This window comes from Anabrus simplex, chromosome 1 (genome assembly GCF_040414725.1).
Source record: "Anabrus simplex isolate iqAnaSimp1 chromosome 1, ASM4041472v1, whole genome shotgun sequence".
Classification (NCBI taxonomy): domain Eukaryota; kingdom Metazoa; phylum Arthropoda; class Insecta; order Orthoptera; family Tettigoniidae; genus Anabrus; species Anabrus simplex.
This window is the reverse complement of record NC_090265.1, coordinates 1,017,492,617-1,017,508,583: the sequence shown is the minus strand read 5'-3', so window position 1 is coordinate 1,017,508,583 and position 15,967 is coordinate 1,017,492,617. Positions and strand designations below refer to the sequence as shown.

The 15,967-nt window shown below is 38.7% G+C and overlaps 1 protein-coding gene across 2 annotated transcripts in view; it reads right to left on the bottom strand.

Moving 5' to 3' along the window:
* The window catches only part of Rbcn-3A (Rabconnectin-3A), a 732,274-nt gene that overhangs the window by 102,867 nt on the left and 613,440 nt on the right, over positions 1 to 15,967 (bottom strand). For both annotated transcript variants that reach the window (XM_067136957.2, XM_067136958.2), the window contains exon 51: positions 10,575 to 10,731. In XM_067136957.2, the coding sequence (XP_066993058.2) occupies positions 10,575 to 10,731 (157 nt within the window). The remainder of the gene's footprint in view (positions 1 to 10,574; positions 10,732 to 15,967) is intronic.

Here is a 15,967-nt window from a genome sequence, read left to right as displayed (position 1 = left end):
ATATCTTCTCAATCTAGCGGTCCCTTTCTTCATTATTGTTTCATAATGTTGGTTGGTGTTTTGCCTTATTATAGAGGGGTCGGAAGGGCCGCATATAAAAATATGAGAAGCTGTGTTAGGTAGAAGACAGATGCATAGTAAATTGTAGTAATCTAGTGGAAACCGTCAATGAAGTTCTAATCTGTAATGGAAAAAAATGAGGTTGTATGAGAAACATGGGTTGATAAGTAAAAAGTGTGGAATGGTTGTGAAGAAAGCTTAAACTTACGGTGTGCAGTAGGTGGTTGTCCTCTCTAGTGGCCTGGCTTTCTCAAAGTAATGGTCTCGTTCGCGTGATCGAGTCTATTGTTTGTTCGGCTGTGTTTGCTAGGATGGAAGGAGCGGAGGGGGAAGGGGAGGTGCAGGGCTGGTTTGAGGAAGGGAGGGGTGTTGAGTTGGAGAGATGGAGGTGGGTTTGTTTGGCAAATATAAGGAATGAATGTTTCAAGAGGATGTTAGTTTACTCGCTGACTTCTAAAGCTCGAATGGTGTGGCCTTCACAAAGTGATGGTCTCGGTCGCGTGATCGAGTCTATTGTTGGTTTGGCTGTGTTTGCTAGGTTGGAAGGAGCGGAGGGGGAGGGTTGGTGTGAGGAGGGGGGGGGGGGATGGTGGTGAGTCGGGGAGATGGAGGTGGGGTTTGTTTGTGTTATGGAAATTCTGACAAATGTATGGAATGAATGTTTCAAGTAGAATGTTCTTTTTCTCGCTGACTTCATTTAAATTGTGAGTGTGGTTCATAAACTGATCTAAATCGATGTGGATGCTCTCGAGAATGTTGAGCAAGGTGCCTTTTTGCTCATAATGCAAGATCTTCAGGTCTTTATCTATAGAAGTGTATTCGTGGCTGGATGCTTTATGGTGTTCGCTCATAGCTGAAAAACGATTACATTTGAGAGCGTTGCGATGTTCGGCGTATCTTACGACGAAATTGCGGCCTGTTTGACCTATGTAGCTGGAATTACAGGATTGGCAAACACCACACTCTTCATTCTTTTGATATTACTAACATGTACGCTAATGTTCCCGTTAACAGCACCGTACAATTGATCAAAAACAATCTCTCCAAATTCAGCAATTTAAGTATAGGCGAAATAGATGAATTTATTCGAATTCTGGAATTTACTTTGAACAACAATTTCTTCACTTTCAATAATGTCATTTACCAACAGATAGGTCTTCCCATTGGGTCACCAGCTTCAGGAATCCTTGCAGACATCTACATTGATCATTTAGAACATTCTCACATCATTGGCAAGATCAATGGCATTCAACACTGGACACGCTTTGTAGATGACACCTTTGTTATTTTAGACTCCCACGTTACTAACAGCAACACAGTACTTGGATTTCTCAACTCTATTGATCCACATATAAAATTCACCATAGAGTCAGAAAACAATAAAGCCCTTAATTACCTGGACTTAACCATTATGCGCAACAGCAACAACACTTTATCCTTCAATATATACAGGAAACCCACCCACACCATCAATACCATCCATCAGACCTCTGTGCACCCAGACATACATAAAAAAGCAGCTTACAATAGCATGGTCCTCAGAGCATTAACTATCCCTTTATCTCGCAAGAATTACAAAAAAGAAATTAATACCATCTACAACATTGCAGAACACAATGGTTTCAATAGAACCTTCATCAACAGAATCATCAATAGATACAAAAGCAGACCCAAGACTACCCTAGTAAAAGATTCCGCTCCAAAAGAAAAATTTTTCACATTCACTTTCAATAATAGTAGCATTTACCAAATTTCTAATATTTTCAAGAAACACAGCATCAAAATAGCTTACAGAACCTCCCACACCAACTCCAAACTCATTTTCAATCCACACACTGTCGACAATAACAATAGCAACATCAACAACAAATATTTGAACTCCGGAGTTTACAAATTAAAGTGCCAATCCTGTAATTCCAGCTACATAGGTCAAACAGGCCGCAATTTCGTCATAAGATACGCCGAACATCGCAACGCTCTCAAATATAATCGTTTTTCAGCTATGAGCGAACACCATAAAGCATCCAGCCACGAATACACTTCTATAGATAAAGACCTGAAGATCTTGCATTATGAGCAAAAAGGCACCTTGCTCAACATTCTCGAGAGCATCCACATCGATTTAGATCAGTTTATGAACCACACTCACAATTTAAATGAAGTCAGCGAGAAAAAGAACATTCTACTTGAAACATTCATTCCATACATTTGTCAGAATTTCCATAACACAAACAAACCCCACCTCCATCTCCCCGACTCACTACCATCCCCCCCCCCCCCCTTCCTCACACCAACCCTCCCCCTCCGCTCCTTCCAACCTAGCAAACACAGCCAAACCAACAATAGACTCGATCACGCGACCGAGACCATCACTTTGTGAAGGCCACACCATTCGAGCTTTAGAAGTCAGCGAGTAAACTAACATCCTCTTGAAACATTCATTCCTTATATTTGCCAAACAAACCCACCTCCATCTCTCCAACTCAACACCCCTCCCTTCCTCAAACCAGCCCTGCACCTCCCCTTCCCCCTCCGCTCCTTCCATCCTAGCAAACACAGCCGAACCAACAATAGACTCGATCACGCGAACGAGACCGTTACTTTGAGAAAGCCAGGCCACTAGAGAGGACAACCACCTACTGCACACCGTAAGTTTAAGCTTTCTTCACAACCATTCCACACTTTTTACTTATCAACCCATGTTTCTCATACAACCTCATTTTTTTCCATTACAGATTAGAACTTCATTGACGGTTTCCACTAGATTACTACAATTTACTATGCATCTGTCTTCTACCTAACACAGCTTCTCATATTTTTATATGCGGCCCTTCCGACCCCTCTATAACAAGGCAAAACACCAGCCAACATTATGAAACAATAATGAAGAAAGGGACCGCTAGATTGAGAAGATACTGAGAATGCTGCTATTTCTAAAGCCTTAAATTTCATGGTGTTTTTTTCTCCTTGTCACAGGCTTTTCGCCTGCAGGTTAATTCAGGCTTGGTTTCTCTCAAAAATGTTTGCTCCCACTCTCCTCCTGACCAATTTGATGTGATGGGTTTCCACTAGGATGATTTTGACAGCAATTTCAAACTGTTTTGTCATTTTTAAACCAATAATTTGTAAACTATGAGGTCCACAACCTCACCATGCGCTACTATTATTCATTTCCATCTGCATCATTTGTTTTCTCATTCCCTTGTTTCTTAGGTTAACACAGTTTTTAGTATCAATTATTATTTCAAATTAACACCTGTTTCACTGAATTTTGTCGCAGTAAGTTTTTTGCTCTGCATATTGATGTAAATATTGTATATTTGTGCTAATTTTGTTTTCCGTCTAAGCTCTCTTTTGTTTTTTTGTTTACTCTTTCATTATGTTTTTTAGCATTTTTTCAACTTATATTATTTAAATTATTCCAACCCCCCTAATTTTTTTTCACTGAAGATGGCTCAAGCGAGCCGAAACATGTCTGAATTTGTTTGCTCCGTCTAATGACGGAATATATGATGTATTGAATAGGAGGATACCCTCATTTTTCGCCATTGTAAAGTGAAAACCGTCAATACGGAATGATTCTAATATCTTGTTCTAATATAAAAATATTTTTTTTCTTAAGATATATTGTACCAGTACTTCTGAGATGAAGTATCGCATAATTTCAAACTTGATAAATTATGAATTAGTGTTTCATTTAAAACAAATACAGTATACATATTTGCAAGAATACTCAAAATAATTTTTCAAAGATCCACTACTAAAGGTTTGGTCTTAAAACAACGAACGACCGACCGACCTTCTGAAATACACACATCAAAAAAGTTCTGAATCACTTATGAAGTAAATAGTTTGTAAAAATTAAGACAAGAAATGGAACTGGTTTGTGTAAACATAACTCATTTGCATAATTCCTGTTTGATGGCCCAAAGACAAAAATATTCCTGTATAAGATTACACTACTGGTTTCCCAGTTGGAATTTTATATATCGATCTCGAAAACCTGTTGCACAGACTAAATCCATATTTGCCTACTGTCCACAAGGTCAACAAGCCATTCTTGGTTCAAATAATCCCATTCAAGTATGTCAATTCAGTGTTAAGTCCTGCATATTTTTTTTATTTTTTACTCCCAATAAGTTCAGTATTATAGTAAACAGGCAGGCTATTCCATTTGCAAGATACCAAATTGATGAAGGAAGGTGTTAATGATAACAGCACGATTCAGTTCTTGATACAATTAATACAAGGACTGATGGAGCAGCTTTTGAAAGCTCAACAACTTTAAAAGTTGACAATATTCACTAATTTTTATGAGGTTTTTCAATCTTTTCCTTTTATTTATTTATTTATTTATTTATTTATTTATTTATTTGGGAAACCAAAACAGCGAGAACCCGAATTACAGAGTTCCCTAAAGGAAAAGTATACAGTGGAGTAGCACAAGGCAAACACAAAAAAATAAGTGGAAGAACAATGAAGAAAAAGTATCTAATGATAAAAATAGAGGAAAAAATTAAAAACTAACAAAATAACAATAGAGACACAACAATTAAGAACAAAATATAAAGGCAAAAGAAACAACGAGGAAAACTGAAGATTGAACATAAACGAAGAGAAGAACTTATAGCTAGGCACAGTCAGATAAATACAGATATAACACATAAGTAATGGTATAGTACAGTAAAAAATAAATAAATAAATAAATTAGTATTACATTATGTACAAAAGAGAAGATAGCAATAAGAAGAGAAAAAAAAGGAATATGAAGAAAATGAACTAGGTTAAGTTAAGGAAGAATCGATTAAAGGAGGCATCCTACACAGGGAATACACCACTCATTTCTGAGTGAGCACTGTCATAGTCTGCTGAGGTTTCACGATACTTTCCTTCTCCCAAGCTATACCTATCTCAGATTTCGTGTATCTCACAACGTTGCTCCGGTTTTTTGCACTTATATGGCCTATGGCTTCCAAAATAAGTCTTTCAACTTCTGAAACTGTGAAGAATCTGTTATTCACAGCTCCATAATCTTTCACTTGGGCCCAAATCAGTTCTATGGCATTAATGGTATGGTGGAAGGCCTATGAGTTTCGACTACTTTATGCCTACGCCTCCTGACTATTTCATCCACCATGAACTGGACACTGGGGCTCGTTTTGTTTCAGAAGATGCACAAGATTCACCTTCCACATGAGATGATGATGATGATGATGATTGTTGTTTAACGGGGCCTAACATCTACGTCATCGGCACCTTCCTCATGTCATTACCAGCCGAAATATTGTGCTCCTTCAACCACTTAATCAACTCATTCTTTATAGCTGCCATTGTTGGTGCTTTGTCAAGAATGAGGGAGTGGTAGGGGGCAGTGTACATTACTATTATTATTATTATTATTATTATTATTATTATTATTATTATTATTATTATGCTCTTTTCAAACAAGTTGCTCAGCAGTCTTTCATTAAACCATTTCTGGAATGTACCACTATTCATGGTAATCTCCGGTTTTCTTAGTCTGGAATACATACAATCAATCTGGCACAAAACCTTGCAAAGTACCAACATGCATCACTATGATTCTGCCCCCCCTTCCCAACGGGTATTGGCATAGTCCCGTCTATTGAATCATCTGTCCTGCCTTTGCCCCAGGAATGAGAGCATTAACCCAAGTTTCATCCAACCATAATACAATAGAATCAAAACTGTCGTCAACAATCTCTCGCAGAAATCTGAACTGCCATATCACGATATTGCTTCTCTCCATCAACACTCCTCGCCCGTTAACCTTCCCGTACCTAAAATCCAGATGATTAACTTACTTTTCTAAGGGAAGATTTACTTCCACTAAAAAGTTCACTGTTGTCAAGAGAATGAAGCAATTTCTCAAGAGTAGGGTGTTCTTTTCTATGGTAATAGGCAAATATGCTGATGAATTGCATCTTGTTGAAGAGTGTCTAATTCGTTACCGATTTAGGCTCATTCCTCTTCTTCTGTTTGGCAAAGTACTTCTCCTTCACTATGCTTATAACTGTGCTTCTGTTAATTTTGGTTTTATCAGCTGTTCGCAGAACTGCTTTCACAACAGGCACAAGAGAGCCGTGCTGTTATCTTTCTCCTTCTCGAAATACTCCTTAACATTCCAAATAATTTTCTAGGCCTGGCTCCTCAGTGGAGTACTGCATCTAAAGGGCTTTCTTCTCTTGGGAGTCTCATCCTTAAATGTAGGCATTAACATGACAGAATATAAAATTCACACAAGAGCCTAAAATTAACCTACTATATAACTACCGAATGAAATATAAAACTAAGCTACTAAATAAACTAGAGCACTAATGTACCTTGCCACACACTATTCACCACACACAACGCGCTATATTGTTGAAAGATAATAAACAATAAATTTATAAACTCTACGATATGAAATAAATGAACAAAAACCTTGCACAAAGACCACGAAAAGAACTGAGCACAATATAACACACAGCATGTAGTTACAATAAACAACAGATTGACAATGCTGGTAACCAGAACTGGAGTCTAATGGACTCTCTCTTGTTGTTTAAAGGGGCCTTACAGCTATGTCATCGCCCCCTAATGCACTCTATCAGAGCAATCGGCTGCCTATGATTGGATGTTTATTAATTCACTTACCCTCCGCCAAAAGGCAGTGCTCAAATGTCAAGTTGAAACTCATAAGAACTGAACTATAGTTGGACTTTATTTCGAGAAGTAATTCGAAGCTAATAACCACCCAGGCTCAATTTTTTACTACTACTACTACTACTACTACTACTACTACTACTACTACTACTACTACTACTACCACCACCACCACTACTACTATTATTATTATTAAAAATGTGTTTTTGCTTGGGTAACTGATCCATAGAATGGTTCCTAACATCATCTCCATGCAACTATCACATCCTACACCTATCTAATCTGTTGGTCAAGTTCCAGAAGTTTCGAGGAGTGTCCTATTATTGATCTCTTCTCTAGGTCAAATTTCACAAAGAATTCTTATCGCACTGACTTTGTTCAATATCTCTTCATTTCTGATCTGGTCTACCTACCTCACTCTTTTATACCACATTTTTAAGGCTTCCGTTTTCTTTCTATCTGCACCAGTTATTTCATTTACATATAATAAGTACTATGCTCCAAAGAAACATCTTTCTAATATTCATATGCCTGACTGAGGAGAGGAAATTTATTTTCTTAAGATAAGTCTTTCTACCTTGACCTAGTCTATATTTTACATCTATACTACTTCTACCCTAATTGGTTATGCTACTCAAATAAACAATATTCATACACTGACAATCCTAGAAGTAAGGGGGTCATTCTTTGCCTACGCTTCAGAAAATGGTAATTAACCCACTGGCATACTAATTTGAATATGCTGACCATCCACATGTATACAATTTTAACTCTACTAACTTTTATACATGTTATCTGCAACATACTGAATTTTAATCATACCTGTGATTGATGTGATGATGAAGTGCACCGTGAATAACAATTAAGAAATTTTTAATAACGAGGGAAACACCCTAAACCACTCTAGGAAATGCAAACCCGTCAAATACTTCTGTTCACACCCATATCTCGTTGCAAATTTTTTTTTTCCTTGCCAGCCTTGAATACAACACAGTTACAACCTGGAGTCTTTTTTTCTGTTTTAGGGTTTAGCGACATAAATCTTGCAAAATGTGCCCACTGAGCTCATACAGCATGGGTTGGGAATTTTTGTGAAAAACTGTTTGTTTCGGTAGCTATCTCATTCCATAAAGGATCATGAACTATGTGTTGAGAAATATCTAGAGCTATTTTACTCCATTCCCAGCCATCTATCTTCCTTTGCCTTTCTTTTTTTCTCTCTTTGAAGGCAGGCTGGTCTTCACTATCAATTTCACTCAAACATTATGTCATACCATCACTTTCACTGCAAGTGAATAAAATTGTATCACTTTCCGAAACTAATTCATTGCCCAATTCACTCTCGCTATCCTGAATTATACTTGCAGATGCTATTTCATTCCTTGTGATACAAGGTTTACAAGAGCTGGCCATTTCTGCCGACTACCTAGTGGGGAATCACCCTACTTTGAGAATGAACAAATTTCTCCTACATGATGCATCTACGATGTTCATTCCAACATGAAGAAAGAGAGCAGATTCTGAGCTTTCAAACTGTATATTGCAAGTCTTACCATATAAGGAGGAAAGGCTTGAACTATTTGCAGAAAGCAAGTTTGAAGTAGACTGGCTGCCAAGCATCCATGCATGAATGGTCACAGTGTACGTGACCACCTGGGAGGTGGCTACGTATGTCGATGAGTTAAACCAACTGGTTTTTTTTTTTTTAACAAACTGCTTTACTTCGCATTGACATAGATAGGTCTTATGGTGATGATGGGATAGGAAAGGGCTAGGAGTGGGAAGGAAGCGGCCATGGCTTTAATTAAGATAGAGCCCCAGCATTTGCCTGGTGTGAAAATGGGAAACTACGGAAAACCATCTACAGGGCTGCTGCCAGTGGGGTTCAAACCCGTTATCTCCTGAATGCAAGCACACAGCCGCACACCCCTAAATGCATGGCCAACTCGCTCAGTAGAAACATTTCCAAAGTAATTATTACACTAGCATATATTCTCAGTGTGGTAGACGTGGAATTATCCTTCTTTAGTATTACTATGAGGAAAATGTTTTAAGTGCTACTTCCTACTTTTTGTACCATATTTAACATTACTGGTAGACATATTATGGAAATGAATCAAACTTACAGGACATTATATCGAGGAATCTGTGCTGTAGAAAAACTGCTACAAAAAGACGACAGTGATTTATCGGAAATGAATGAGAACTAGACAGACAATATACAAGCTAAAGATAATGAAATGCAAACAGAAGGTGTGGTTATGTCAGAAACTGAGGTGAGCAGTGAGAGTAATTCTGAGGAATACAAAGTTACTGAAAAGTGTTACAAAATCTGGAAATGTTTACATTTTGAAATTGCCTTGTCAATCAGAGTTGTGAACTCCAGAAAAAATATTCAACAAGAGTCCTCTGGTAGGCAGCTTTCAGTTACTTTTCACCAATGAAATTACTGGTATCTTATTCCATACCACTGGGTAAACTTTTGGAAAAGAAATAAAATAAACAACTGCTGAAAAAAATTCTTACAAAATTTAAGTTGGAATACTAATATAGCCCACATTCATTCCTTGTAAGAGATAGTGTTTATGTCTTCTGGTATGGGCTGGAACAAATTTGTTACTTTCATTGACCTGTCTGTCTCAGTCTCATCCTTGGGTTTGATAATATGAAAGTGCCCGAGGTATGAACTTTTGTAGTAATGTCATCCCTTATGCAGCCATTTTCTGAGATGAATAGTGTGAAAAGGTTGCTCATAGGGTCAGATGGTGTATGCATTTCAATGGGCTTGGCAGACTGATATCCAATAGCATCTTCTGGCTCAGTGGGGAAAACAATGGGAAACTACCTCATTCCTCATTTCCCTAGTACATCTCTTGAGCTGCGCACTGGATGACTCCACCCAAAGATCTAGCAGCTGGACACAGTGCGAATTGGCCTGTATGGAACACAACTTAACAGGCTTGCGCAGGTGTTGAAATATCAAAGGTTTTTCTGAAAAAATACCAGTATTCAACAGCATCAACTGTATGCAAGAGTGATGTGGAAGAGACAACAGATTACCTGTACCACATGCATTGTATCCAAACCAGTGTAGATATGATGATCTGATGGTTACATTACCATGGTAAGTAGTGATTACTATTTTCCAGTTCCAAATGTAGTGCACAAAGCTCTGATACAAAACTGACTATAATCAAGGATATTGTCCTCTGAACTATTTTCACATTATGGTGATTTGGCTGAGAGTTATTGCCATAAATCTTTCATGCAGTACAGATTTTGCATCAAGCCAGTTTCACCAGCTTGAAACCTCGGATAATCAGCATTCCAGCAGCGACAAGGAAATTAAGAAAGCTATTTTATCATTGCGCTGGTTTGCAAATAAATCTTTCAACAGACTTGTCATCTAAGACAGTTTTTTGTCCTTGAAGTAAATTACATTCACATGCTTGACTGTTACATTTCTAGACACATCAATGCATACGTAAAAGATGACAGTAGATTTTGTGGAATTTTGTTAATCTTTTCCCTTTAAAGTCCTTCTTGCACTTAACATTCATAGTAAATGGTCTATAAAACTGGAAGATGATGACACTCTGCATTATTTAAGTTTTCATTCTAATTGGGAGCATTACCTGCCACAAATTTCTGCTTAACCATGTCGGAAATAACTCCATTGTCATAAAATGCATAATTTTTTCACATAACAGCTTAAACATGACTCCTTTATTACCGTAGTTGAATCAAGAGTGATTTTGGATTTTCATATGACTTGAAAAATTTAGGTTTACTTGTCAGTTCATAATAATTATATACTCTAACACTGGAGCTTATCAGACAATACTTACCACTGATGCACCACGACCTGTTTGGCCACCAAGGCCAGGCTGAGGACTTGATGGGTTACTATAATTTTGTGCTGTAGGAGAAGCTTGGGCCAGCATTGGACGATCAGCAGCAGTTTGAATTACCAAGAAGCTTGATGCTGGGAGAGTCTCTGGATCTCTGAAATTTTAAAACAAGTGTTAAAAGGAAGCAACAGAATGCTGGAATAGTGGTACTGAAATAGGCAGTCAAATAATAACTTAGGTATGCTGAAGGCACTATATTAATTGCATTTTTGGAAGGAAAATGCTCAGACTCCTGGCTGAATCAAAGATGTAAGCAACAAAGTGGGCCTGAAAATGAACAGAGTAAAATCCAAAGAAGTGATCATTGTTAGGCAAAATACAACTCAAAGCATTCAATGTGTGGATGATCTTCAAATGGTGAGCAAGTTTATCGACTACAGGTCACTGGTTACAAGTAAAGTTGGAGGTACTGAAGAAATCAAAAGAACAGCAATTTCAAAATTCACAATGGGACAGTTGACAAAATTATGGAAGAGCCAAGACATTATTGTTACCCCTAAATTGGACCTCAACAATATTTCAATGTTCTCCATTTCCTCTGTCAGGACGTTGGACACTAAAAACGACTGACCTACACCATATCGATGCTTTCTGTTGGAGGAGAATGCTAAGAGCCCTATGGGTTAACAAGAGAACTAACCAGTCAATCTTACATAAGCTGATGGTCAAATCAGATCCACAGTAAAACAGCACATTGCCAGATACTTCAATCAAACTGCCACAAGAGATGGCAAAGAAAAACTCAAGAGGGTTCATGAGGCCATGGGTGAACTCAAACATGGTATGTGGATCCAAGTAAACAAACATCTGATACTCTTCTTTAGCAGTTCATGAGAATGGCTACAGATAAGAAATCTGTAGAAGAGGTGGTGGCGGCAGCAGCAGCAGCAGCAGCAATGTTCAGTAAATTAGTATTCTCAATGCGATTTTATTTTGGTGTAAAAAAATATCACATGAGATACGTTCACTTCCTTGCATAAAAACCACTTTATTGATGATGATGATGATGATTGTAGTTTAAAGGAGTCTAACATTTAGGTCATCGGCTCCTAATGGTATGAAATGAGATGAAATGTAATATCAATTGAAAGTCCAAATTCATCCACTGACCAGAATTCAAAATGTGATGACGAAGAATGAATGGGTGAATATGAATTTAAAACGATCAGTGGATCCGACCCACAATGCCCCACATTCCCAGAAACTATCGTAAAGCAGTATTACTCACCAAGGTACTACTTCTAAAGCAAAATCCTGAATCGATGATGCTTGTTGTCAAAAGGGGTCCAAAATCCAGGTCATCGGCCCCTCATAATGGTACTTATCACTAGTAAAGTAGAACCATGGTATTTGTCATGTTGCGGTACTAATCAAAAGTAGCGCAGACTCGCGGTATTCCACACATTATGGTACTACACACAGGTAATTTAATACGTGCATGTAAGGCAGACCTATGGTGTTTCTCACATTGTGGCGCCCCTTATAGGCAACAGTGGTACTAATCACAGATACTGTAAATCCCACCCTGATTCATACTCTGTTGCTACGAATCATAAACCTATTGTGTACCTAACATAGTGATACTACTCGCAAGTAAAGGCGACCCATGGTGTTCCCCGCGTGATGGTACAAATTACAAGTAGTTGCCCCTTTTACTTGCCTCTTACGACAGGTAGGGGATACTGCGGGGTATTCTTAGTCTGCATCCCCCACCCACAGGGGGGTTAAACTACTTAATTGTAGTTACGTTTATTCCTTAACAACACACAGTTATACACAATTATACACAACTCTACACTCTCAACGGAAACACAATGAAGCAATTTACTATCGATTCTGTCAGTACAAATATCAACAAGTCCATACACTGGTTATTCACTTTACCATCTCAAGGTAAAACTGACTACCCTCTCACTCAAGTTGATTCTGACAAATACAGATATCACTCTAATGCATACTTTACATTCTCTTACTTCGTCTCTCTCTGTCACTGTCTCACTGACTGACTGACTGACTCCACCATGGAGTCCAACTGACTGACTCTCGGCCTGTCAGCTCGATATATATACTGTTTGACACATAGTCTAGAAATATCAACTTCTGGAAATGTTCTTGCAACACTCTAAGTAGAACACATCCAAACATACTATGGACAATCGATCGACCAGCCTGTCTATTGGAGTAGATCAAACTCGAGGTTTACAAACATACACGGACAAGTCTACAGCATTCCTAATGTTTAAACATGTATCTTGATAATAAATCATTACAGTAAGTTTCAACAAACCTCCATACGTATCATAATGATAGTGGATTATACACTATTACATTTTTCTACAGTTCCCACATACACAGATTTTGAGGTTAGACATATTCACAATATATATTTGAGCTTATGTAAATGTACAATACATATTTACAGGGTACAGTCATATTTATCACTTAAGTAACGATAATTAAAATATATTAAACATAAAGACTGAAGTTTTACAAGAGTTAGGTTATAAGTAGGTTGGCGTACACACATCATTATAGACCGTTATGCCTTTCAGCGTTCAGTCTGCATGCCTCTGTGAATTTAAAAAAATGTTGCCGCAATCCTCTATTTGTAACTAATGCTTTGGCCTCATTTAGTTCTTTTTTTTTTTTTGCTTTACGTCGCACAGACACAGATAGGTCTTTGGCGACGATGGGAGAGGAAAGGCCTAGGAAGTGGAAGGAAGCGGCTGTGGCTTTAATTAAGGTACAGCCCCAGCATTTGTCTAGTGTGAAAATGGGAAACCACGGAAAACCATCTTCAGGGCTGCCGACAGAGGGGCTCGAACACACTATCTCCCAATTACTGGATACTGGCCGCACTTAAGCGACTGCAGCTATCGAGCTCGGTCATTTATTTCTATACCTCTTAACTTTAAATCATTAGAACTGAGTCTAACCATCGTCGTCTTGGTCTCCCTCTACTTCTCTTACCCTCCATAACAGAGTCCATTACTTTCCTAGGTAACTTTCTTTTTTTTTTTTTGCTAGTTGCTTTACGTTGCATCGTCTTATGGCGACAATGGGACAGGGAAGGGCTAGGAGTGGGAAGGAAGCGGCCGTGGCCTTCATTAAGGTACAGCCCCAGCATTTGCCTGGTGTGAAAATGGGAAACCACAGAAAACCATTTTCAGGGCTGCCGACAGTGGGGTTCGAACCTACTATCTCCCGAATACTGGATACTGGCCGCACTTAAGCGACTGCAGCTATCGAGCTCGGTCCTAGGTAACCTACCCTCCTCCATTCGCCTCACATGACCCCAACACTGAAGCTGGTTTATGCGTACAGCTTCATCCATCAAATTCATTCCTAACATAGCCTTTATTTCCTCATTCCAAGTACACTCCTGCCATTGTTCCCACCTGTATGCACAGCAATCATTCTCGCTACTTTCGTGTCTGTTACTTCTAATGAATAAGATACCCTGAGTCCACCCCGCTCTCACTCCCATAAAGCAAACTTGATCTGAAAACAGACTGATGTAAAGATAAATTCACCTGGGAGCTGACTTCCTTCTTACAGAATACTGTTGATTGCAACTGTGAGCTCACTGCATTAGCTTTACTGCATCTTTATTCAATCTCATTCACTATATTACCATCCTGGGAGAACAGACATCCTAAATACTTGAAACTATCTACCTGTTCCAGTTTTGTATCACCAATCTGACGTTCAGTTCTCTTTTACCTTGAGAAGATTTTCAAAATATTCCCTCCACCTGTCCAGTGATTCTCTGGGATCTCTTATGAGTTTGCCTGAATTACCTGAAACACTGTTCATTTCAATTTTCCCTCCCTTCCTAAGATTCTTTATTACTGTCCAGAAAGGTTTCCCTGCTGCTTAACGTAGCCTTTCCAGGTTATTACCAAAATCTTACAACTTCTTTTTGGATTTAACAACTATTTGTTTCGCTCTGTTTCTTCATCTATGTACCTGCATCAGCCCTTGTTTGGAACCATTTCTGATAAGCCTTCTTTTTTATGTTTACAAGCTGCTCTCACTTCAACATTCCACCAAGATGTTCACTTTTTCCCATCTTTACGCACAATTGTTCCTAGGCATTCCCTTGCAGTTTCTACTACAGCATCCCTGTATGCCACCCATTTTCTTTCTATATTCTGAACCTGCTTACTGTCTACGGTTCGGAACTTCTCACTAATCATATCGATGTACTTCTAATTTCCCCGTCCTGGAGATTTTCTACCCTTATTTGTTTGCAGGCAGATTTCATTTTCTCTATCCTAGGCCTAGAGATACTTAGTTCACTACAGATCAGATAGTTGTCTCTATCATTGAAAAATCCTGGAAAACCCGTACATTCCTAACAGATTTCCTGAATTCCGGTTCTCCTACCCTCCCATGTGTAATGGTGAATAGCCTTATGCTTGAAGAATGTATTCATAACTGCTAAACCCAAACTAGCACAGAAGTCAAGCAAACGGTTCCCATTCTTCTTCTTCTCCTCCTCCTAACGCTTTTCCCATATCTGTGGGGTCATGTGTGCAAATTTTGTTGCACATGTGGATTTGGCCCTGTTTTACGGCCGGATGCCCTTCCTGATGCCAACCCTATATGGAGGGATCCCATTCCTATTAGCTTCCATATCTTCCCCACATTTGCCGATCACCCTTTCGTATCCTTCAGTTCTATTTCCAACTCTGCATTGAAATCGCCCATTAGTACTACCCTATCCTTGCTGTTGACCCTGACTACAATGTCACTCAATGCTTTATAAAATTTGTCAACTTCATCCTCATCTGTACCCTCACATGGTGAATACACTGAGACAATTCTCATCCTAATTCCTTCAACTGCCAAATCTATCCACATCATTCGCTCATTTATGTGCCTAACAGAAACTATGTTGCGTGCAATGGTATTCCTGATAAACAGCCCTACTCCATATTCTGCCTTTCCATTTTTAACACCTGTGAAGTACACTTTATAATCTCCTATCTCTTCCTCGTTATCTTCCTTTACCCAAATATAATTCACTCCTAGCACATTCAGATGCATCCTCTTAACTGACTCAGCCAGTTCTACTTTCTTCCATAAGCCCCATTAATATCGATCTCTCCCTATCGATTTCCATTTTGTTCGCCAAGTTGTTTCCAAGGAGACCCTCGCCTGTCAAATGGGAGTGGGACTGCATTACTCCCATAGGTCCGAGGCTTGCTTAAAATGTTCTGAGCTCGGTAAATTCATGAAGCAGGATGCTACCCTTCTTACACATAGTCTGAGTGAGGATCTCTCCTCTAACGGGTTAGTGACCACCGGTGGATTGTACAGTCCTA